At 45.6% G+C, this 25461-nt stretch overlaps 1 protein-coding gene across 1 annotated transcript; it reads left to right on the top strand.

The window, feature by feature from the left end:
* Positions 1–250: 250 nt before the first annotated feature.
* On the top strand, positions 251–24719 carry Oit3 (oncoprotein induced transcript 3). The gene is made up of 9 exons (XM_048451743.3): positions 251–1921; positions 4412–4786; positions 5730–5837; positions 9828–9950; positions 16489–16611; positions 17795–17955; positions 19555–19970; positions 22229–22328; positions 23577–24719. The coding sequence occupies exons 1-9, from the start codon at positions 1861–1863 to the stop codon at positions 23748–23750; spliced, it is 1641 nt and encodes a 546-aa protein (XP_048307700.1). The 5' UTR covers positions 251–1860; the 3' UTR covers positions 23751–24719.
* The last annotated feature ends 742 nt before the right edge of the window (positions 24720–25461 follow it).

Below are 25461 nucleotides of genomic sequence, written 5' to 3'. Positions count from 1 at the left end.
AATCCTGAAATGTGCCCTTAGAAGACAGAAGCCACAATCATTTGAGGAAAGTAAAGTTAACTGAAAGCTGCTGGCTTTGGGGCTTTAGAAGTTGAATTGGGAAAGAAAATATGTCTATCTCAGATCTGTTTAAAATAGAGAAGAAGGAGGAGGAGGAAGAGGAAGAGGGGGGAGGAGGAGGAGGAGGAGGAGGAGGAAGAGGAGGAGGAGGAGGAGAAGAAGAAGAAGAAGAAGAAGAAGAAGAAGAAGAAGAAGAAGAAGAAGAAGAAGAAGAAGGTATTTATTTTACATCCCAACCAAAACCTCTCCTTCCCTCCTCTTCTACTCTCTCCTCCCTCCACCCCTCTGCCCCTCCCCAATCCACTCCTCCTCTATATTCATTCAGAAAGGGACAGGCCTCTCCTGGGCATCAGGAAGTTACAGCATATCAAGCTGCCACAAGACTAAGCATCTTTCCCTGTATTCAGGCTCGGCAAGGCAACCAGCATGAGGAATAGGTTAACCAAGAGCAGCCAAAGCACCAGGGACAGCCCTGCTCCCATTGCCAGGAGTCCCACAAATAGACCAAGTTACACAACTATCAGATGGATACAGAGGGCCTAGGTCAGTCCCACGCAGGCTCCCTGGCTGTTGGTTCAGACTCTATGAGTTCCCATGAGCCTGGCTAACCTTTTCTGTGGGTTTTTCTGTGATATCTCTGACCCCCTGGCTCCTACAATCTCTCCTCCCTCTCCTCAGCAGGACTCCCTGAGGTCAGCCCAATGTTTGAATCTGCCTCCATCTGTCACTTGGATGAGGGCTCTCTGGTGATTTCTGACCTACCCCTCCGATCTTCCCCTCCGCATTGTCTTTTATTGGAATTGCTGTTTCTCGGTGTCCACAGCCTAAAATACCATGAACCTTCAAACCCTCACACCTACAGTTGCTACTGCAACCAGGCCTGGTGGCATGGCATGTGAGAGTCCTCAGAGGTTCCCTCTTTGGTCAAAAGTACAACTCCAGCCGGGTGGTGGTGGTGCATGCCTTTAATCCCAGCACTTGGAAGGCAGAAGAAAAGAAAAACTCTTGGCAATTTTGAACTTTCCAGGATTTTGTTAATTTAATGGTTGCTCTTAATTTTAAGTCCCTGCCCCTATTTTAGTGTGAGGATTGGTGAAATCAATAATCCCTAACACCTCTGCTACGTGGGGAAGAAATGCATCATAAAGACACCAGGCTTGACCGCTGGGTTGACAATGCCCGCGTGAAGGTCTCTACTTAGGAGACCTCAAGACTGGAGACCAGAATAAGACAAACCTAGGAGATTCTTCGAGAGAATACCAGCTCCTCTCAGGCCCCTCACGACCTCGTGTGTGCTCCTGTCAGCCCCTGGACCGTCAGATCGAGACATGTCCTCAGTACTAAGTGGCTTATCCCGTTCCCACTGAGGGAGCCTGAACAATGCCGTGGCTGCAGCCTCAGGAAGCCAGTTCCTAGAAGTCACCAAACAAGATTTTGACATGAGGGGATGTCGCTCAGTAAGAGTTCCCTTCTGGATAAGATAGGGAATTCTTCAGAGAAAAAAAAAACAAAAACAAGAAACAATAGAAGGATGAGGGGTGCTGAGGTGGGGTTTTTCCCGCCTCTGAAGACATCTATCAGGACAACAGCACTGTTGACAGTGGAAAGCAGGCCTCTATCTGGGGCCAAGGCCAGAGCGGTCGGCTCCTGTGCTGCCCCGTGAGGTCCCAGTCAGCGCTGATACAGAGTCTCTCCCTAAGAGTCCAGAGGGAATTTTCCCCTAAGTACTTGAAGAAAGAACAAAGGAAAAATAGTGTTAAGGGGATTTCTACTCTGTTCCTGGCGACTGGATCAGAAAAGATGCCCCTGTTCCTGCTGCTCACCTGCCTCTTCAGCACCGTGACCCCAGGGTGGCCCAGAGGTGAGTCCTGTGTCAATGCACTTGTTGTTGATTGTTGTTTGCTGTTGTATACCAAATGTTAGGACTATATAATGGGGCCTTAAATAGTGACCCCCACACTTGTGTAAAAAAGTCACTTGGCCTACAAGGATCTATGCCTGGAGAATTTTTGCTCCTTGCTCCTTTATTCTCCCGCCTGAGCGTCCAGAGCTCCATGGATCTCTGTTGTCACTCAACCTTCCTACAGCTAAATCGTTCTTGGAGCGTGTGTGGAAAGGAATTCTAATCTCTTCACTCTAGAGTTCCCACTTGAAGAGTGGAAATGATTCTTTTCTTTTAGTGATGAGGGTAGGGCCTTTCCCTTAATGAATAAAAGGGAGTGAACGTTCTGTCCCTGTAAAGGGCACAGATCTGGATAAAACGTTTGTTACGTTTGGCCTTTAAAAATATGAGTGGCTTTTTGCACAGGCCAAACAACTCTTAAGCTGTTCCTCTCAGGCTTGGCAGAAAACTGGCCAACGAGGATCCTTCTGGGCACTTCTGCTTGGTATGTGACTGGAATAGATCTGCTTCTCTGCAGTAACTTGGGCCAAGCTCTGGCACCTTTGAGTATATACATTAAAAATAAGTTTAAGCACTGAGGAGAGATGGAAGCTACCTGTAATGCAGTGTTCTGGATGGGGACCCTGGGACAGGCGACGATGTAGATCAAACCTAAGACCCTGTGAGCAACTATAGGCTTCAGTTAATAATATGCCAACCGGTTCACTGACTGGAACACAGAAAGGCGAGGAAGTAGGAAGGAAGAGACAAGGGGTGGGAGTTTCCAGATGCAGCAAAGATACAGGGGCCGCAAAGACTATGATCTGGGTAGTGAAGGGAGGCTCGCAGGTATGCTAGTCTCCGGAATGACAAGATGGGGATACAGATATGTCTGCTCACACCCTGTGGTTGGTCCTTGTACAGGAGCCAAGATGCTCCTGAGTGTCCTGAGACACTGAGCCTTCTAGAAGGGAGCAGGTTTTTGAGAGAAACACATAGGGCTATTCTCTTTCACGCCCTGGTGTTAAGGATGGTATGAGCTAATTAGGATCAATTTGTGTAACACCACGCTCCTGACTCCACATTGAGACTGGAAACGGGATTTGACACAGAATGAATGTTTTAAAAGAGCGTGGAAGCATTTGGTGTTAGAAAATATGTAGTGACTGTCTGTGTGACATTCCCTGTGGGGTTGCACAGCATGCGCCAGGGCCGTTTCTCTGCTCCGTGCTGTCGTTCCTCCGCGACGGGAAGGCACGGGCTTTGCAACAGTTGAAGAAACGGCATTTAACTTTAAGGAAAACTTTAGAAATCATGGAAGAGTCATTATGGGAGTTGTTGTCAATGCCATTAGAGGTTGAGCGACTCACCATTTCTTGTAAAATTTGAGCCAGGGAAGGAGTGGAATGTCCCTAGGAGCTTATAATCACCTGTGGAATTATGCTGGAAGTCTCGCTTGGCCAAAGCGCCACAGCCGGCGGGGCAGAGGAGGAAATTTTTCCGTTGGAGAGGTGAAGGAATTTGAGGACATATCTTCCGCTTCAGGGAACACTGAATTGCCAGCTAGCGCTAAGCCGGGACAGCTTAAGGGCATTTTAAAGACTTTGGGAGGAGCCACAGAACTTGAAGAAAGGGTTGCTTGTGCCACCGACAACTCTGCAAATGTCATTTCCAGAAAGTTCAATGTCCTAATCACTTCTTTCCCCAGACTGTCAAGTTATTTCCCCGTCCACCTGCCAGGTTGCTGTGTATTTCAGAGCTCTGGGCTGTGTGCCTCGGACCTTTCCCCTTCCCGTGGAATGAGCTTTCCGTGCTCCTTATTCTGTCAAACTTCACACTGACGCAAGATTCTGACTGTCATTTTGGCAAAAGTAATTTAAGGCTTTCCTCCTTTCTTTTCTTCCTTAATTTCTCCAAATGGGTGCTAACTGCATCATAACACAGTCTCTCGCGTAACTGGATAGCTGGATTGAAATATACTTTTCCATAAACATCTGTCCTTATCTTTGAATCAAAATACGTAACTCCTCTTATACAGGATTCTCTTGGTATATTGATTTATTTTCTCATTCATTTGTTTATCCATTCTGGTGCTAGTGGGGATGCTGGCCCTCATACACACCAAGCCCAGCTGTAACACTACCAGGCGTGGCATAGACTTTTAATCCCAGCACTAAGGAGGTGGAGACAGGAGGATTCTTGGGGCTCGCTAGCCAGACAATCTGGCCTAACCAATGAGCACCAGGCCAGAGAGAGACCCATCTAAAGAAAACAAAGTAAATGGCTCCTAAGGAAGGATGCCTGAGATTGACATCTGGCTATACACACACACACACACATACACACACACACACACACACACACACACACACACACACTTTTTGTTTGAAAAAGACTGAGGTGGATGTAGCTGTTGGCACTGTGAGCTGAAATGCCACCAGGTATCTCTGAGTCCCCTTTTCTTCCCAGCCCTAGATCCTTGTTCGGCTTACATCAGCCTGAACGAGCCCTGGAGGAACACCGACCACCAGTTCGACGAGTCTCAAAGCCAGCCTCTCTGTGACAACCATATGGATGGGGAATGGTATCGCTTCACCGGTATGGCAGGAGATGCCATGCCCACCTTCTGCATACCAGAAAACCACTGTGGGACCCATGCACCCGTCTGGCTCAATGGCAGTCACCCCCTAGAAAGTGACGGCATCGTGCAACGCCAGGCCTGTGCCAGCTTCAAAGGGAACTGCTGCCTTTGGAACACCACGGTGGAGGTCAAGGCCTGCCCCGGAGGCTACTATGTTTATCGGCTGGCCAAGCCCACCGTCTGCTTCCACGTCTACTGTGGCCGTAAGTACCTTCCTCGCCCTCTTCCTTCCCCAGCAAGGCCACCGATGGCGTTAAAGAGAAAAGCACCATATGAATCCTAGTTATTGGGACCCAGGTTTATTTTCAGTCTGTTTGTTCAAACATTATAGAATCAGAAGTGATGGATTTTCAACCTTCTGAGTACAGAAGAGCCCTCTGGAGATACCTGTTGATGCGTGATCAATAGGTGGACAGATAAATGCCCAGACACCTGCATGGTGCTCACTGTCATTGCTTCTCGGAAGTGATAGACAATGAGAAGGGGCGGTGTGGCATCAATAATACTGTTAAGTGAATTTCTGTATCACTAATGCATCAGAATCTAGAGATTTTTTTCTTTTTGTAAATAAAGATTTATTTATTATTTATAGTGTGCTGCCTGTATGTCTGCCTTCAGACCAGAAGAGGGCGCCAGATCTCATTACAGATGGCTGTGAGCCACCATGTGGTGGCTGGGAATTGAACTCAGGACCACTGGAAGAGAAGCCAGTGCTCTTAACCCTGATCCATCTCTCCATTCCCCCAAAGCTGGAGACTCTGTAAACATCCTTGATGGCAGAGCTCAAACCAAGGGCCTCACAGAAATTGGTGTCCCCAGTTCCTGTGTACATTTTGGAGAGTCCACAGTGGAGCATGACCTCACCTGCAGACCCTAGCTCTTCCGCGCTGATGATTTTAATTTGCCGAAGTCCTCTGGCCACCAGTGGGTTACTCCCACTCTAGCTGGGGGTCAGTTATCTGAACAGACCAAAGCTGCTCCCAAACAGCTGATTTCTCTCCAGTGGGCAATGCAGCCCTGAACCATGAAGAACGTCCAGATGGTGTTCTGGGAATTGGAGCCCGTGGCTGCATTCGTGAGACTACTCCAAAGAGAGAGTCCCCTGAGCCTCGCCACTCACAGCAGATAATTGTTGTCCTTCCGTAGATTTCTATGACATCTGTGATGAGGTCTGCCATGGCAGCTGCGAGGACGCCACCGAGTGTGCATGCTCCCCAGGAACCTCGCTGGGCCCAGATGGACAGACATGCCTAGGTAAGAACTACTCAGGAGTAGAGGGACAAATCAGGGCCTTGCGGCCATCCCACTTAGTCTTGGAGCATTTGCAACTGAGCTTGTCATTGCCGGTCACACCTAAAGCGCCAAGCGCATGGTGTGGTGAGGGAGGTCGGAAACGCACTGTTGTCTCTGGCGGCCGCTGGTCCCTTGTGATTATGGGCCATTGAAAAGTGACCAGCGTGCCTGAGGATTTGGATCTTAATTTTACTAAATTTTAATATAAAAACTGATTTTTGATTCGGTCATTGGCAAACGAAAAATGTCTGGGATAACTCAAATGACTAAATCGTGTCTGTTTTTACTAACTGTAAATACAGACTAAGTATTTCTGCTGAAAATTGGCATCCATTAAGGTGTGGTGCATTCCTGTAACCCTAGTGCTGAGGAGACTGAGGCAGGAAAATGGTGAGTTCAAGACCATCCTGAGCTACATAGACAAACCTCTGCCTCAAAAAAAAAAAAAAAAACAAAAAAACCCCAAAAAATTGGACATTCAAATTGAGATGTGTTATAAAGTCATTTCAAAGTAGGTTCCAAAAACGTGTTATTTTCTTATTCATATTTCCTTTGGGTAGATATAAAAATGCAAATATTTCTTTGTGTGGACTTTGGCTGTCCTAGAACTCACTCTGTAGACCAGGCTGGCCTTGAACTCAGAGATTCACCTGCCTCTGCCTCCCAAGTGTTGGGCTTAAAGGCATTCGTCACCACTGCCCGTCAATGCAAATTTATTTTTACTTACTGACTTTTTCTTTTTGCCTCCAAGGTGGCATCTCGCCACACTTATCTCTTCTTGACACTATGATTGCTTAGACATCTTTGCCTAGTGAAAGCCCGACGCAAGGGCTGTGGGCTCCAGAAGATGACGCAGGCTTCTGTGCTATGTGCGCAGGTCAGCTTTAGCTTCTATTTAGTTTTCATGTAAATGAAACAATTTTAAACTTGTTGTTACACTTATTTATTGTATATGTGCTAGGTCAAGGATAACTTGCCAGAGATGGTTCTCTCTTTCCACCAAGCTGGTCCCAGGATCAAACTTAGGTGGTCAGGCTGGGCAGCGAGCGCTTTTACCCACCGAGCCAACCCAACAATTTTAATTATTTCTTTAATTAGCTTTTTCAGGCAAAGGGAGGGAGTAAGAAGATAACAAGGCAGATGCACATGTACCCAGACGTAACTATAGTTAAAGTTTGCTTCCTTTTCTTTTTTAAGCGAAAATAGAGTCTTGATGTTCCAACCGAGGCATCTTTCTGGAATCCACCACCCTCTGGGGTTGGCTGCTGCTCGGACCTCAGCCTGCTCCCTTCCCACTCCGTCTCTGTGTTTTAGTATTGCTGTGTGGATGGACCGCACGGCACCATACAGAATTATTCTATCTGTAAAGTTAACATACAAATGACACCTCACTCCACACGTGATACTTTCTCTAGTGTGTAAACATGCATGTGGAGGTGCTAGCGGGCACGATTCCTACACTCGCTAGAAATACCAGCCCCGTGTAGCAGTAGCCTACATAAGTAGAAGTTAATTTCTTCCTCATATTAAAAAATAAAAAGAAGAAGCAGTCCCAAGGGTAACAGCCCAGGCTTGCCTTGGAGGCCTGAAGGAAGTCCTGGCATCGGTGGGGTCATACCAACTGTCAGGAACCTGCTGGCCTCCTGCCCTCCCTGGTGCCCTGCACCTGTGGAGAAATCAGGATTCAGTTAGGATTTAGGCAGGCATGGTGGCACACAGCTGGAATCCCAGCATTTGGAGCGTGGAAGTGGAAGATCAGGAGTTCAAGGCCAGCCTCTTCTGCATTGTGCCTTCTAGGCCATCCTGGGCTACATGAGACTCTCATCTTACCGACTGTAGCTTCTAGTTCTGCAGGCTCTAAATGTTGGCTTCATTTTAGTTGTGATTTATTTAGTTCCTTTTCTTCCTTTCTTTCTTTTTATAATTTATTTAACTTCATTTTATGTGCATTGGTGTGAAGGTGTCAGATCCCCATGGGACTGGATTTACAGACAGTGGTGAGCTGCCATGTGGGTGCTGGGAATTGAACCTGGTCCTCTGGAAGAGCAGCCAGTGCTCTCGACCTCCGAGTCATCTCTCCGGCCCATAGTCCCTTTCTTTCTTTCTTTCATTTTTTTTTTCTAGTTTCAAAAGATGCTTGCACAGACTTCTGGGTTGTTCTTTTATTACCAGTTCAAAGCCTCCAGTTATCTTGCCTGACCACTTTCACTGTGAGTTGTCTGTGGTGTTTTATGCTAGACCCTCATCTAGCATTGGGGGATTTCTGTGACTCTCTGCCCCTCCCACCGGCTCCGAGGATGCTCTACTCCAGAGCAGCTTTCCAGGCCCAAGGGCACATCAGTTTCTGAGATCAAGATCTACATCCCCAGTGAGTGGGAAGTGTCAATCCATGCTGGAACCATGGCAGCACCCTGGCCCAGGGGTTTCACTGCAGGTGGATCTCTCCCTCTTTGGGCCTCACAGGGAGCCTCCTAATTGCTACCTGCGGCAGAGTTTTGCCCTCGATTTTATTAAAATATGTATTCGTTCCTCTTGTTACTGTAATGTAATAGCTGACACTCAGTAGGTTATAAAGAAAAAGAAGCATGGTTCAAAATTCAGGGAGGCTCAAGGGTGTATTGCCAGCACTGGCTCAGCTCCGGGGAAGGTCCGGTGGGAGATGGTATCCCAGGAGCGCAAGCAAAGACAGGAAGGCGGTAAGAACAGGGGCCCACATGAACCACATCAGTCACCTCCAATGGCCACTACTTCATAACATCGCCCTGAGGGCCAAACTTCCAACACGTGAACTTTCGGGTTTGCTTAGACCATGCCCAAAGCCTAAGAGGAAAGCACCTACTCTGGGGCTCTGGATATAAATGGAACGCCACCCATCTCATCTCCCTTCCTGGGTCCAAAACAATGTTCTGATTCACTGTGAGCATTTTAGCTCCAGCCCTTGGCTCACGTTCCGAATCCAGGTTCCTTCCTAGGAGCCGAGACACACTTCATTCTCAGCTTCCTCTGCTCTGCAGGAGACAGGCATTTAGTGTCCATTTTAATGTGGTTTTTTTTTTCAGCAAAAATCTATGCATAGCTCATCAGATGCTTTATAGACTAAAAACCATCCTTAAATATAATGTGAGAATTTCAAAAAAATTTTTGAGACAGGGTTTTACTATGTAGCCCTGGTTGTCCTGGAACTCACTCTGTAGACCAGGCTGGCCGCCAACTCACGGAGATCCACCTGCCTCTGCCTTCCAAGTGCTGGGATTAAAGGTATGCGCCACCAAACCCGGCTGAGAATGTTTTAATTTTTAAAGTTGATTTTTGAGAGTGATGCAGTACCAGAAGACTGTCTCACACAGTGTTTTGCTAGCTATTTCTTTCTGCACTGTAAGCTCCTTCTATGCATTAAAACAAAACCCAATATATAATCTCGCATTTAACAATTTTTCATGAACTCATTGGAAAAAGAGGGTTTCCATAAAAACGAATGAGCATACCCAGTTCACAAAAGGAACCTCATCCCCCACCCCATAGTCTTACCTTATTACATTTCTGTATTTATTGTGCATGCATGCCCGTCCATGCCGTGCCTGTGAAGGTCACAGGACAACTTCCAGATGTCCTCTCTTACCTTCCACCATGTGGGCCCCAATCAAACTCAGGCTGGAGGGGTTAGCAGAAAGTGCTTGTATCTGCTGAGCCGTCTTGCCAGCCCCGCAGTTTCTACGCTGAAGGATAGGAACTCACAAGTGTTCGGATACCTTCCGCTTGGCAAAGGACAAACGAGCAGAAGACAGATGAATGAACAGCTTGGTTGGGGAGGCCAGGCCCGTGCATGTGTCTGTGCCGGTCTACAGCAGGGGTTCCAGCAGCATCTGAGAAGGGGTGGGGATTCAGTTCAAAGGCTGGGGACAGGGTGAGGCCGCTCAGCGATGTGGCAGTGATGTGGTCTCCCTTCTACAGATGACAACGAATGCGAGCAGAATAATGGGGGCTGCAGTGAAATCTGTGTGAACCTCAAAAACTCACACCGCTGCGCGTGCGGGGTCGGCCGCGTGCTGAGGAGCGACGGGAAAACTTGTGAAGGTAAGACCGGATAAGGTGGGGAGGCAAACTGAGCGTCCAAAGGGAGCCACTGGCTTGCTCTTTGGCTTTGGGAAGGTGCTGGTAGAGGGAAATAACAGTTTGTCAGCATGAGGTGACTAACGAGGTTCTGGGCACTGAGGGCGCTTAAGCTGTGGACAGAACTCGGTATTGATTTTGTCTTCAAGATTGAAGAGGAGGGGTTTCCAAGAAGTAGAACGCTGTGGGAAGCTAAGGTGGAGTAATACCCATTTTCTCAAACTTCAATGTGCCCACAAATCCCATAGGATCTAGTTGAGGTGCAGTTTCGGACTGAGTGGTCTGGGGTCAAGCTGAGGTGACTATGTTTCTAGATAATGAGTAGGTGCCTGAGGCTGTTGGCAAGAAGCTCAGAGCAGCAGGCAACAGGCGCGGGGAGCAGAGCATGCTCCACAGCCCCTTTCTCAACCTTCCTGGGCCTGAGACTGGCCTCCCCAGCCCCCACCAGGACTCTTGTGGGTGGGGAAGTCAGCTTCAACAGGTTGAGATGGGGCCTCAGAACTGAGAATTTTAATAAATTCCATGGGTGTTTTTTTTTATCAACTTTATTGAGCTATACATTTTTCTCTGCTTCCCTCCCTTCCTCTCTCCTCCTCTTCTACCCTCTCCCATGGTCCCCATGCTCCCAATTTACTCAGGAAATCATGTCTTTTTCTACTACCCATATGGATTAGATCCATATATGTTTCTCTTAGGGTCCTCATTGTTCTTTAGGTTCTGTGGGATTGAGAATTGTAGGCTGGTTTTCTTTTCTTTATATCTAAAAACCACTTATGCATGAGTACATATGATATTTGTATTTCTGGGTCTGTAATCATATCATAACCTCATATTGGTGTTACCTCATTCAATATGTTTTCTAAATCCATCCTTTTGCCTGAAAATCTCAAGATGTCATTATTTTTTTTTCTGCTGTGTAGTAATGTATGACATTTTCTTTATCCATTCTTTGGTCGAGGGGCATTTAGGTTGTTTCCAGGTTCTGGCTATGACAAACAATGCTGCTAGGAACATAGTTGAGCACATGTCTTTGTGGCACAGTTGAACATTCTTTAGATATATACCCAAAAGTGGTATTAATGGGTCTTGAGGAAGGTTGTTTCCTAATTTTCTGAGAATTCGCCACCCTGACAGCCAATGGGGTTGTACCAGCTTGCATTCCCACCAGCAATGGAGGAGTGTTCTCTTTATCCCACATCCTCTCCAGCATAAGTTGTTATCAGTGTTTTTTTTATTTTGGCCATTCTTACAGGTGTAAGATGGAATCTCAGAGTTGTTTTGATTTGCATTTCTCTGATGGCTAAGGATGTTGAACATTTCTTTAAGCGTCTTTCAGCCATTTTTAGATTCCTCTGTAGAGAGGTATCTGCTTAGGTCTGTACCCCATTTTTTTTTTACTGGATTATTTGTTCTTTTGATGACCAATTCCTTGAGTTCTTTGTATATTTTGGAGATCAGACCTCTGTCTGATGTGGGGTTGATGAAGATCTTTTCCCATTCTGTAGGCTGCTGTTTTATCTTGTTGACTATGTCCTTTGCTTTACAGAAGCTTTTCAGTTTCAGGAGGTCCCATTTATTAATTGCTTCTCCTCAGTGTCTGTGCTACTGTGGTTATATTTAGGAAGTGGTCTCCTGTGCCAATGTGTCAAGTGTACTTCCCACTTTCTCTTCTATGAGGTTCAGTGTGGCTGGGTTTATGTTGAGGTCTTTGATCCATTTGGACTTGAATTTTGAGCATGGTGATAGATATGGGTCTATTTTCATTTTCTACATGTTGATATCCAGTTATTCCAGCACCATTTATTGAATATGCTTTCTTTTTTCCATTTGATATTTTTTGCTTCTTTGTCAAAAATCAGGTGTTGGAAGATGTGTGGACTGATATCCGGGTCTTCTATTTGGTTTCATTGGTCCTCCTGTCTGTTCTTATGCAAATACCAGGCTGTTTTCAATACTGTAGCTCTATAGTTTTGAATATATATTTTGAATGGGATGAGAATACAATGAATTTTAATATACAGATACAGCTCTGTTAATATGCAAGCTCAATTCCCCTGAAGGACAAATCATATGTCCTCTGTAAATAATAACAGAGTTTTTAGTCTGAAGAGTTTGAAGTCAGGGATTGTGGTGCCTCCAAAAGTTCCTTTACTGTACAGGATTTTTTTTTTTTTTTGTCTATCCTGGGTTTTTTGCTTTTCCATATGAAGTTGAGTACCATTCTTTTGAGGTCTGTGAAGAATTTTGCTGGGCATTGCATTGAATCTGTAGATTGCTTTTGGTAAGATTGCCATTTTTACTATTTACTATGTTAATTCTGCCTGCCCAAGAGCATGGGAGATCTTTCCACTTTCTGGTGTCCTCTTCAATTTCTTTCTTCAAAGATTTAAAGTTCTTGTCATACAAGTCTTCCACTTGTTTGATTAGTGTTACTCCAAGATATTTTATGCTATTTGTAGCTATTGTGAAGGGTGATGTTTCTCTGATTTCTTTCTCAGCCTATTTATCATCTGTGTAAAGGAAGATTACTGATTTTTTTTTGAGTTAATCTTATTGTCTTAGAAATTTGAGAAACTATCATTACATTGAGTCATTTCTCCTTTTATTGAGGGAAGTCAGTATATTTTTGGAGATAAAATTATCTACTTACAAATTTTAGGTTTGTTTTATTTTAGGTATCTGAGTATTTTGCCTGCATGTGTGTATGTGTGGCATACATAAATGCTTGGTGTCCAGAGGGGTGAGAAGAGGGAGCTGGGTCTCCTGAAACTGGAGTTACTGGCAGTTGTGAGTCATCACGTGGATGCTGGGAACTGGAAACAAGTGCTCTTAACTTAACATTGATCCATCGCTTCTGTCCCCAAATAATCTACTCTTTAAAAAAACATTTATTTCTTTTTATGTGTATAGGTATTTTATCTGCATGAATGTCTGTGCCCCATGTGCATATCTAGGGCAGAAAAGAATGTCAGATTCCCTGGAACTGGAGTTACAGATTGTTGTGAGCCTCTATGTGGGTGCTGGAAATCAAACTCAGGTCTTCTAGAAAGCAGCCAGTGACCTTAACCACTGAGCCACCTCTCTAATCCCGTGGTGACTACTTTTAGTACCAGACATGTTGTGTGTACGTGGCTTAGTAACCAGAAACTTAACAATGAATCTCAAGGAATAGCGATGAAATTGTCAATTGTTACTCTTACTTTTTAGTTGATGTAGCCTTCCACATGGCTATGAGGTACCAGGTATTCAGTAATCTGCTACTGTTTTGTGGGACTCCGGTCATGAGCTTGTCACAGCTGAAGTGACATGGTATCTGCCTTCACTAATCTGAGTTCCCTTAACCTTCTCTGCAGAGGGCACCATGGAGGGGTAACTGACATAGTTGTTATTATTTACAGAGGACATATGATTTGTCCTTCAGGGGAATTGAGCTTGCGTATTAACAGAGCTGTAATCTGTATATTAAAATTCATTGTATTCTCATCCCATTCAAAATAATAAAATACCATCCCAAAGAGAAAAATTATGAGTACTGTCCAGCAAAGTTTGCATTATTAATACAGAGCACATTAACTGAAGCATTAAATTGCTGTTCTTGTAACAAGGCTAAATTATTATAAATTTTATTGAATAAGGAAAATGTGTGGAATCTTCCCTAAATCTTAATAATTTTGTGTAATCATTTTTGCATATTTGAATAGTAATAAAATAGTCCATAAAGAGCATTTGTAATTATTCATGAGCACTTTATTGAGACTATCATGGTTAATACTCATATAACCTTAAAACCTAATAACCATAACTGAAAAATATTTAGCAAATGATAAAATTTTTATGTGTCTACATGAGTAATACTCTAGGAATACTGTTTCTATTTATAACATTTAGCTTTTATTGAAAGGCTGAATGTATTTGTTTCTTTAGTGCAGCTATTAAATGATTATAGCTTCTTAAAAATTAATTGTACTTTTAAATTTTTAAGTAAATTTTAATAGTTGGTGATATAAATAGGAAAACACAGAAGAGTAAAAGGGGAGTCTATAAATGATCTCCAATCTCTGTTGCTAGGGTATTTCCGTTCTGAATATCTTGTTCCACCATTCCAAGGCTGAAACCTTTTGAAGGAATTTGGATTCTTTGGTCTGCTTTTCCTTTTGAATTTTTACAACTGAAAATTCCCAGTGTGATAATTTTAGGGTTACCCCTTTATCTTAACAAATATTGAAATCACAACTCAGAGAAATAAAATTTTTGTTCTTTAAAAATATAATAATGATATGTTCCCCGAGCCAGGCAGAGGCTGCCGCCAGAGCGGTGCAGGTTCCCCACGGTGAGCGGCAGAGCTGGCGGGAGCACCCAGCCATGCTGCCGGGACAGTCAGGCGGGCGGGTGACCAGATGGCAGATGGCTTACAGGACATGATAAATAGACATAAGACTAAACATAAAGGTAAATATTTATCACTTAAAGAAGAGGGAGAGAAAGAAAGGCAGAAATAGAAAAAGAGAAAGAGAGGGGAAAAACACGTGTGCACATGCTGAGAGAGGGAACAGAAGGAAGGGGTTAAAATGGCGACGAGGGGGTCAGAAGTGGCTGGGAGTGGGAGTAGCTTGCCCTTAAAGACCAAACCAAAAGAATAACAAAAATGACTTTGGAAAGGTCATTTTGCAGGTGGGGGTACCAGGGTGCTGGCTAAGTATAGTGAGTATAGTGAGCCCCTGGGTTATCCCCAGGACTGGAAAGAGGCCTTCTTTTAGAAAGAAAAACCACGTACCAGTGTTGGGGATTTTTGTTTGCTTGCTTGTTTGTTTGAGACAGGCTCTCATAGGTACCCTCCGCTGGCCTGGAGCTTGATCTCAAGACCAACCTGCCTCTGCCTCCAAAGTGCTGAGATTAAAGGCGTGCACCACCACCACTCCTACTGATTTCAAACTATGCATAGTAGTTTATATTTTCTCCCAACTTGTTATCCATAATCTCAACTAGCCTACAAATCTACAAAGTGTCTATATCCTCTAAAAAGATATGGATTTTCTAGTGCTTGTGAGATATCTCAGCAGGTAAGGCCGATTGACACCAGACCTGATGGCCTGAGTTTTATCTCTAGAACCCACATGGTGGCGGAAGGGAACCAACTCCCACAAGTTTCCCCTGACCTCACACTCGGTGGCTTTGCTAGACACACACATATACATGCGCACACACTGCATAAATATTTTAAGTATTACAGCTGGGTTTTTAAACAGTTAACAAAGATTCATTTGTTGTGACTTTAGTCTCTTACACTTCCTGAAAACTGATTTGTGTGTATCAAGTTAACTTACTGGTGGCTCCAGTAACTTTTTTTTTTTTTGAGATGAGATTTCTCAGTGTAGCCCTGGCTGTCCTGGAACTCACTCTGTAAACCAGACTAGCCTCAAAGTCACAGAGATCCACCTGCCTCTGCCTCCCGAGTGCTGGCATTAAAGGCGTGTGCCACCACCGCCTGGCCTTTTTTAAACTTTTTCTTCACTAACCTGCTTTTACTATCATCCTTCAGAATCAGCTTCCATCTCTCCCTGAGCAGTTTAGGTGATCTAAAACATCTCCTTCCATCATCTTAACTTAGAACAGGGCTCAGCAAAACTTTTCCATAATGTCCTGATGGTAAATATTTTATGTTTCGCGGACCATCTGGAATCAATCAAAACTGCCCAGTTCTACCCTTGTAGTTTAAAACAAGCAAGCAAGCAAGCAAGCAAACAAACAAACAAACAAAAAAGTCCAGCCATACACAATAGTTAACATATAGTCATGCCTATGTGTGCTAATAAACCTTTATTTATAACACTGTACAGCAGGTTAGAATTTGACAGCCCTCAACCTGAAAGATAATGTTCAGTTCACATAAAAGTCGTGACGATGAAGATTATTGTCATTGACATGCTAGGACTGGGGTGGAAGCTGGAACCTTCCACACCCTATGACTGAGCTATGTCTCCAGCCCCAAGTCTACCCAAGACCTTTCATATCCAGAGAGGGCTCTTATTCCTAGGGAATCTAGGAGAGGGGCCAGCGATCCAATCAGTCTGCCACAACTCTGACCCACCCAGCTGGTCCGGATGAACTGTTACTCAGTCTCTTTTTATCCACCAATAAGCCTATCAAATTATAACTTTTATAAATAGATTAAATGTTACAACAGTTAAGAAATGGTTGTTGGGTCTTAGCCATAAATGTTCATGCATGACCTCACTGTAGGCATGCGAGAAACAACAGAAAGGCATGGAAAACTTAGAAAGACACGCTGAAATGCCCGGAGCGCCTCGGTAAGCGTCGCTGTGGACGAACTCTGGGCAGTCACGGCCTTAAATGAAAGTTTTGCAGGTAGCCTCATGTTTCGCTGACTGCATTAGACCTCAGGGGTTCCGCCACGAATCAAGAATAATCTCCGGCGGTTGATGCTAGGATTCCTGCAGAAGAGGGTCACATGGGGACTCATTTTTGTCGGTTCCCTCTGCAGACATCGAAGGATGCCACAATAATAATGGCGGCTGCAGTCATTCTTGCCTGGGCTCCGGGAAGGGCTATCAGTGCGCATGTCCCAGGGGCTTGGTGCTGTCTGAAGATAACCACACTTGCCAAGGTAGGGCGAGGTTTGACTCCCTTCGGGTTTACACACCCTTCTCCTCTTACCTTTGCCCTCCCTCCTCCAAGACTGTCAGAGTCTTATCTTTCGGAACACCGACTCTCTGAGTGCCAGGAGTTCCGTGAGTCACCATTCGGGAACAGTGCAACAGAGAACACCCTGGCTGGTGGTGATGGCTCATGTCTGTAATCTCAGCACTTGGGAGGTTGAGGCCAGGGGAGCCCTGCCTGAGAGCAAGCCAACCTGAGCCACACAGTGAGACCTTGTCTCAAAAACAGACAGGAGTGGAAAAGGTTTTTAAAGCCAAGAAAAGCTACCTTTCCCTTGCTGGTTGCCTCTGAGTTGTTCTCTGACTTCTATAACCAACAGGACAGCTACTGCTCAACTTGGAAGTATCAACACTGTCCTTATTCCACAGTTTCATGGGCCCAAACTAGCTAGAATGAGGAGGAATGGTGGATCGTCCCCCATCAACAGTGTCTGGAGAACTGTTTTCTAGTTCTTGGTGTCTGGGATAATAATTCCATCACCAGCAAACACCGACCAGGTGCCCGTTTCTGATTTCTTCGTGCATCTCACTGCTGAGATGTATGCTCACAGGCGGGACTCTGGAAGTGTCTAGCATCCTTTTGGGTGTTTGCAGGGTCAGAGGAAATGAACGCGGGACCGCGTTCAAGTGGAATTTTATAGTCAGAGTTTACAATTTGCTGGGGTGCTCAAGGACAATTTGGAAGGCTTCCAGAATGCGGGAACACTGTTTATTACCTGGTTAATGGGGCAGTAACTAATGATCAAAACACAGCCGTGCTGTCCTGCCATTTAAACCCAGGTCAGCACTGTCTTCCCTGTGTTGCCAGTCAACCGTGCTGGCGCCCAAGTTCATCCTCGGGGTGTCTCACTCCATGGAATCACGCCAGCCACACCTCGGGCTGGCGTTTGTCTGGCTGAAGCTTGACCACACTGTTTCCTGTTCAAAGCATTATGTGATCTGAGGAGCATCATTGGCTATAATCTTGGGAGCTAGGGATCCTGGTTGTATTCGTCACCTTGCTTCAAGCCCTTTCCTGGAGGAAAGAACAAAAGTGCAGGCTGTGTGGGGCAGAAAGCGTTCCCCTGGGACTTTGGTAGCCTTTTTCCCCAAGCCGGGTTTCAGGTTCTAACGGAGTCCCCTTTCTCACAGTCCCCGTGTTGTGCAAGTCCAGCGCCATCGAAGTGAGTGTCCCTAGGGAGCTGGTTGGCGGCCTGGAGCTCTTCCTGACCAACAACTCCTGCCGAGGAGTGTCCAATGGCACCCACGTCAACATTGTCTTCTCCCTCAAGACCTGCGGCACGGTGGTTGATGTAGGTCCCCTGGCAGATATGTAGGGAATGGCCGAAGTTCCCCACTTGGGAAGGTGGTTCACAGAGGGTAGAAGGAAGGTGGGGCTTGGGTTGATGGGATAGGTTCACACAAAAGAACTGAGCTCAGAACATCCTCCGCCCCGCACCAGGGTCCTGGACTGCAGGGAATGGAATGAAGAATTCAGCCGTTCCTGTTTTCACGCAGCCCTGAGCAATCTGTATACAAGGTGTTTTCCTACATCATCGCCATCGGTACCAAGAGGCGGAATGCACCCTCTGTAGTTAGTTATTTGGAGACTGAGGATGATAGGGACCAAGGGGCTGGTAGTTCATTTGTGACAAGTGAGTGAGTTCAGGCATTGATCCAGGCTGAGGCTAAAAGGTTGTTTCTGTTTCTTTGTTTTTGTTTTTCCTGAAACATGCTCACACCCCTATGCTGGAAACTCAGACAGGGACCTGGAATAAGATCCCTGCCTGTCAGCAAGCACACAGCAGTACTGTTAGCAAGCACACAGCAGTACTGAGATAACAATACATAAAATGTAAATGAGGTCTGGGCTGTCCTCTAGAAATCCACGAAAAGGACGCCTGGCTTGGATGTGGGTAGAAGTGTGTGTGGCTCACACAAGCAAAGAAACAAGGAACCTTTTTGATGAGGTTCAGGAGCAGAATCTTAAGGGATCTCCAGGTCCGTGCTAAGGTAAATTCCTCGCAGGCTGCCCTGCAAGGAATCCTCACCAGAAAAAGACTGGAAAGGACACGGGATAGAGATTGCTTCCAAAGGTCCCGTGTGTATGCTAGGGAGGGCTGGGGAGACAGCAGGTTTGAGTCCACAAAGACGGGACTGAGCTGGTCACTGTGGCCCCACAGTGTGCAAGATGGATGCTGTGCAGAGGACTGGATACAGCTCCATGCAGAAGCCTTAGTGATCATTTGTTTATGAGTCCTGAGAAGTGAGTCAGAGGGTGAATCACTGTGGGTGATATTCGAGGTAGCTACAGAGGAGCAGGGTTTCCCCATTTAGGCAAGTGGTATGGGTTGTTTCTATGGAGAGCCTGATGTAATAGCCCTGTAACTGGCTGGTACCACTCCCTGGTGGTAGAGTAGAATTAGGGAGGGGGGCGCGGTAAACAGCTGAAGCCTATGCAGGTGCCGATTTGGCATGAATCCAGGATTTCTTAGAAGCAGCGGCATCCCAAATCGGGTATTCCTGCCTAGAGCGTGCTGTGCTATCCTCTTCTGGATGCCAGAGCTTGGAATTTGCTGGTTCTCTCCCTAGATCAGGTTTCATGCCTAATGCACCGGAGAGATGCCTGGGCCAGCCAAGAAGGAGCCAGCATGCTTGCTTACTCTGCCTGTCTTACTAACCAACAAAGAGAGAACCGGCTTAGGCAGATCCACTTGAGACCCATTCAGGTCAACCTGGGCAAGATAAACATCCCCCATTTCAAAACACCCGCACTCAAACCCAAAGTCCCTCTGGCGTAGAAAATGAAATCCCTGATGTTTGACATACCAGGTGTTTGGAGGCTGTTAAGGTAAGAAGAGAGATAACTAGAAATAAATCTCACATTCTCACTTCACCCCGGACTGGCACAGGTGGTGAATGACAAAATCGTGGCCAGCAACCTCGTGACGGGTCTGCCCAAGCAGACCCCTGGGAGCAGCGGGGACATCATCATTCGGACCAGCGAACTGCTGATCCCTGTGATCTGCGAGTTCCCACGACTGTACACCATCTCGGAAGGGTACGTGCCCAACCTGCGCAATGCCCCTCTGGAAATCAGGAGTCGAAACCACGGCATCTTCCCCTTCACGCTGGAGATCTTCAAGGACCACGAGTTCGAGGAGCCTTACCGGGAGACTCTGCCCACGCTCAAGCTTCGCGACTCGCTATACTTTGGCATTGAGCCCCTCGTGCACGTGAGCGGCCTGGAGAGCCTGGTGGAGAGCTGCTTTGCCACGCCCACTGCCAAAATGGACGAGATACTCAAGTACTACCTGATCCAGGACGGGTGAGCAGCGCTGGCCACAGCCTCTGTGTGTGTGTGTGTGTGTGTGTGTGTGTGTGTGTATGTGAGAGAGAGAGAAATATTATATATTATATTTTCAATTATATTTTAATAACAAATAATGATATTTGTTAATAATATTTATTAATAATAAATGATAAAATAATCTGATTGTTATTATTTTACAATTTGAGGTATGATTGAATTTTATCAACAACAGTGAGTAATTTTATACATGAAATGCCTATGGAATGCCTAGGAAGAAGTTCAGCAGGCCAGTAGCAGTGTGTGCCAGTCTCAAGAACAAGATCAGAACTATACATAAAAGACAGAGAATTACCCACGTGTGACTAGGATCCTTTAACTTGCTGAACCCACGTGTGACTAGGATCCACTAACTTGCCCAGAGGGGCTGGAAGTCAGGAAGGAGGAAGACTGTGGGAAGACACTGAAACAGCTAGTTTCCAGAACTTTGCTAGTGGGGGCTGGGAAAATGGCTCAGTGTGTGAAGTACCTGCCACAAGAATGAGACTATAAGTTCAGATCTCCAGAACCCAGGAGCTCACTGCCCTGAGGTTAAACACTCTGCCCAATCTATGAGCTCCAGGTTCAGGGAGAGACCTTGCTTCAAAAATTAAGGTGAAAGCTGGGCGTTGTGGTTCATGCCTTTAACTCCAGCACTTGGGAGGCAGAGGCAGGCAGATCTCTGTGAGTCTGAGTTAGGCCAGCCTGGTCTACAGAGCGAGTTTCAGGACAGGCTCCAAAGCTATACAGAGAAACCCAGTCTCAAAAAAAAAAAAAAAAAAAAAAAGCAAAACAAAACAAAAGGTGGCCAATGACTCAGGAAGACACCCGACATTGACCTCTCTCCTCCACACATGCACACATCTGTACCCACATAGATACATGCATACACACGTATGAACATGAGCATACATCTCACATATACACGAAAATTAAAATGAGAAATGAAGTTGGTAGTTTTGCCAAGGGAAGAAATTCTGGGTTGAGTCTAGGGAATAAATATTGAGATTTCCGTGGCATCACTGAAAGGTCCCGGACTGGGGTTTGTAGGTGTGACATCAGTGGAAACCTATCTGCTCCCCTAGTTTATATCAAGATTTTGTTCTTCCTCCGCCTAAATGGCAGCCGGGACACCTCTTAGGTGATCAGGAACTGCAGCCTTCTAGATAGGGGAAGGGTCTAGTGTGGGTCACAACACTCCTTGACTTCTTCTCTTCCCTGGTTGGCCCAGTTCCCTTGGGAGTTTCTAGCTTGCTTCAGCTTCTTGTTTTGCTCTTACAGAGCCCCCTTCTCATGTGGCTATCAGTGCCTTGAACAGTGACTCGTTGGTGCATTGAGGTCAGCTTAGAAGCCGATTTTTTTTTTTTACATTATCTGGGAATGAGCCACCTCTTATCTCAATGCTGGGGAAATCTGCTTATGCATTTGCTAGTTGGACTCTGGGTGAAGGATTTTACCTTCTGCTTTAATAGTCCAGAGAAGCTGTGCCGCTTCTTCCTTGATCCTCAGCACATACAGAAGAGAAAAACGTACATCTAAACATGCACTAAGTTGCAAACTGAGTTAGAATGGGCCAGACACACAAAGACAGTCCTTGGCTTCTTAGGAGAAAATGTGCCTTGTTATCGTAAGTCACAGCCTTAGCGTGTCAGATACTGTGTCCTTCCCCAGTTTACCCTGACAGGAACCTCAGAGCAATGTGTCAAACTGACCTACGATGAAGGCCCACAGACTCTGTGAAATGGCAGCTTGCTGTCATATTTGGGAAAAGAGAAATTAAACCGTTTGAGGCCAGTTGTCACGTGACAAGTTTAAGTGCATGTGCAGAGATGACTCATTGCCCTTTGTACCCCCTCCAGGAGTGTGTGTCCCCTATAGGAAATCAGTATTAAGAAAGAGCCTTAACCCAGATTCCAACAATATGTGACCAATGGAAAAACAACCTTACTAGCCAAGGGTCTCTCTGAGGCACACGTTGTGCTTCTAATACATACAGCTCTCTCTGAGGCTCCATGAATGAAGGATGGGAAGCCATGATACTTAGCATAGCTTAATGAGGTCTGAAGATGCCTTTGCCAGGAAGGGATTGCCATTTTCCCCTTTATTCTTCCAAGGCTGGTATGCAGCCCAGCACACTGAACTCACTTTACCTCTCCTGGCTCAAAAGCCCTAGCTGGGATTGCTTTCTGCCTTTGCGGGGACGATCAGATCTGACACGCTATCTCTCCCACCTCCAGCTGTGTTTCCGATGACTCGGTGAAACAGTACTCCTCCCGGGACCACCTAGCAAAGCACTTTCAGGTCCCCGTCTTCAAGTTTGTGGGCAAAGATCACAAGGTAAGCAAGTGGAATACCATTGCCTCACAGCCCCACGCCTGAGCCTTCCTTCACGTTGTCCCGATGCATTGACATTCTGAGAGTCTGCGGTCAGCTTCCTTATGACCTCTGGGAGAATATAGTTAAACTATCAAGAAACTCGGCATTCATATAGGTTCCAGTAGCCTGCCCCACCCAACTCCCACATAAAATGACTGCGCACACAGAGTATTATAGGACTGTAATTTGAAATCTTTGTGGGCAGATAAGGGGGAAAGCCAGTATTGTCATCAGTTCAACCAAAGATTTAGGCAGGAATCTCACAGAACGGCAGCAATGGATTGGGAAGAGACTAGAACTCACAATGCTAATTGTAGGACACAGCTTTGCAATATGGCATGTTCCACGTGGAATGTATGGGAAATGACAAATTACCAAGCTTTCAAAGCCATAGGAAGCGAACAGCAACAGTATAACTTGGGGTTTTTTTTAAAGTAAGTTACCTGCTAGTATGCCATAATCATTAACTCAGCATGATTTTATCTAAATACATTTTTGGCAATTTCACAAGGACAAAACAGCTTGCTGGATATGTTTATAGAACATGGTCATAAAGGGGGAAAGAGGTCCCCAAATATACATAACGACTCTTTCAATTTAGTGCAACATTAGGCAGCTTTTTACATTGCGAAGACAAGAAAAACAAGCATGAAGGAAGTGTCCTAGCAGCCTGTGTTTATGAGGGTCAGGATGGCAAAAGGCTGTCCCAAGAGGCTGGGTGACAAATGAAGCTCAGCAGAGCGGCACTCTCCTCCACGTTGCCACCAAGTGTCCTTTCAAACCATCTTGTTGTTCCAGAACTCCAGCTCAATAGCTGAACCTGCCCTACGCAGATCCTTCTAGAAAGGACCTGCTGCTTCACAACAGAAGTACTTGGCCCCAGTGTTACTCCAGCCCAGGACCAACAAGCTAATGCCAGGAGATGCCGTTTCCCTAAAGTCTCTTCAGCATGCCAAAGTTATGAGTCTAGGTTTTGAGGGCACCCACGTGACTCCCTTCCAACACAGCCAATATCTCTATATGTGTGGACTGGACAGCTTCCTTATCTGACGTCTCGCTTTCCTGTCCATAAATACAAGAGTGTCACTGCCACCTCAAGCTGTTGCTGTTGTGGCTGAGATGACACTTGGGGTCCTGTGGGGTGGCTCTCAGCTGTTGCCCACAGTGACAGTTGGTACCACAGCTTAACCATGGTTCCCTTCCCTCCAGGAGGTATTTCTTCACTGCCGCGTCCTTGTTTGTGGGGTTCTGGATGAACGCTCCCGCTGTGCCCAGGGGTGCCACCGCCGAGTGCGTCGTGAGGTGGGGGAAGATGAGGACTCCGCTGGGCTTCGGAGCCAGACACTGACTGGAGGTCCCATCAGCATCGACTGGGAGGACTAGCCCCCACTTCCAGCCACCCTCCTCTCTGGACCATGTTCCTTTGTGCTCTGAGAACATCAGAGACCCACCCAGCCCACCTGGCTTCCTTAAATCATATACTGTGAGTTTAGACAACCCTCCCACCACATGAAAGGATTGACTAGCTGGTTTTGTCCCTAGATTGGTAAGATCACAGCACTGCTGACCCATGTGGCCAAATCAGTTTCTGAATTTGAAGAACTATGTTGTCTTTATGGAAGGACTCCTCCCTTGTTTCCTCCATTTCTTTCTTACAATGAAATACCTCATTTATGGTATAATAGGGCCACTAAAATAAGGTGCTGGGAATAACATTCCAATTTACAAACCTAAAGAAATTAATTACTAAAACTGTAACCCATGATCCCCTAAATATATAATAATTATGTCTTAAAATTCCAACCCCAATATGAAATAATATAGGAGATTTGAAAGCTATCAATAAAATAATGTATAAGAGAAAATAGGTTGGATGTTGCATAGGAATTTTCAGTGTTTTCATATTGCCTTGGGTGAAATGTTTTCACCTAAAGATAAATTCAGAAGGTGCTTGTGAACATTGGCTGCTCTTGCAGAAGATCTGAGTTTGATTCCCAGCACCCACATGGTGGCTCACAACTGTCTGTAACCCCAGTTCCAGGGGATTTGATGGCCTCTTCTGACCTCCTCAGGCAGCAGACATGCATGTGGTGCATAGACACACATGCAAACCAAACACTCATACATATGAAATAAAATAATTTTTAAAATTATCAGCATGCATGTAAGTAGTTCCGTGACTGAACTGAACTATAAGCAAAACTTAATTTTGGTCCCGTGTGCCCTGAGCATTGGTATTCTCTTTCTTCGGCTAGGTAAGACAATAGGAAAAGGTATAAAATTATACCATACTCTTACTTTGCAGGTGCTCAATACATTTTATTGAAATAAATATCAAACTACAAAGATAAATGTTATCTGCAGTTGAATTCGGCTCCTTGATACTCCAGTTAGCTCCTGACATTACATATGATCAACAAAGTTTTCTTTTTCTTTCTCAAAGTGGTTACGATGAACAGTTCCTTCTTTTTCTCTTTTATTACCACATGGGATGATTGGCAATTCTGGTTCAACTTAATGAAATTAGGAAAGGGAGAAGGAAAGGGAATTTGGGGTCAGAGATCAGAAATGCTTCTCTATAAATGACCAAAGGTGACGGTCTTAGACTTTGGGGCTTTTCAGTCTTTGTCATAACCTGTCTCTCTGATGTAACAGGGTGAGAGCAACTATAAACAAGTAGAAAAAGACGGGGGGGGGGGGGGATCGTGACTGTGATCTGAATGGCCACATAAAACAGCAGGGCTTAAAAAAACAAAACAAAACAACAACAACAAACAAGCCAGGCAGTGGTGGTGCACACCTTTAATCCCAGCACTTGGGAGGCAGAGGCAGGTGGATCTTTGTGAGTCTGAGGCCAGCCTGGTCTACAAGAGCTAGTTCCAGGACAGGCTCCAAAGCTACAGAGAAACCCTGTCTCAAAAAAACAAACACAAAAACAAAACAGCAGGGCTTGGACTGAAGCTGACCTGTGTGACCTTGTTGGCTCATTATGATCCAGGCTGGTGACCTTCTCAGGGTAATAGAATACCTGTAGACTGTCCTAAGCAGCTTAGGAACAGCCTACAGAGTCTTGGCTGGCTCCATTTAAAGGGTC

Source organism: Myodes glareolus, chromosome 18, assembly GCF_982192425.1.
Source record: "Myodes glareolus chromosome 18, mMyoGla1.1, whole genome shotgun sequence".
Lineage (NCBI taxonomy): Eukaryota > Metazoa > Chordata > Mammalia > Rodentia > Cricetidae > Myodes > Myodes glareolus.
The sequence above is the reverse complement of the archived record's forward strand: the minus strand, read 5'-3'. Positions and strand labels throughout refer to the sequence as shown.

Coding starts and splice junctions, on each gene's coding strand:
- Oit3 (XM_048451743.3), top strand. CDS start 1,861: ATGCCCCTGTTCCTGCTGCTCACCTGCCTCTTCAGCACCGTGACCCCA. Junction 5,838..9,827: donor AGATGGACAGACATGCCTAG/GTAAGAACTACT, acceptor TCCCTTCTACAG/ATGACAACGAATGCGAGCAG. Junction 17,956..19,554: donor CCTGCGGCACGGTGGTTGAT/GTAGGTCCCCTG, acceptor GGACTGGCACAG/GTGGTGAATGACAAAATCGT.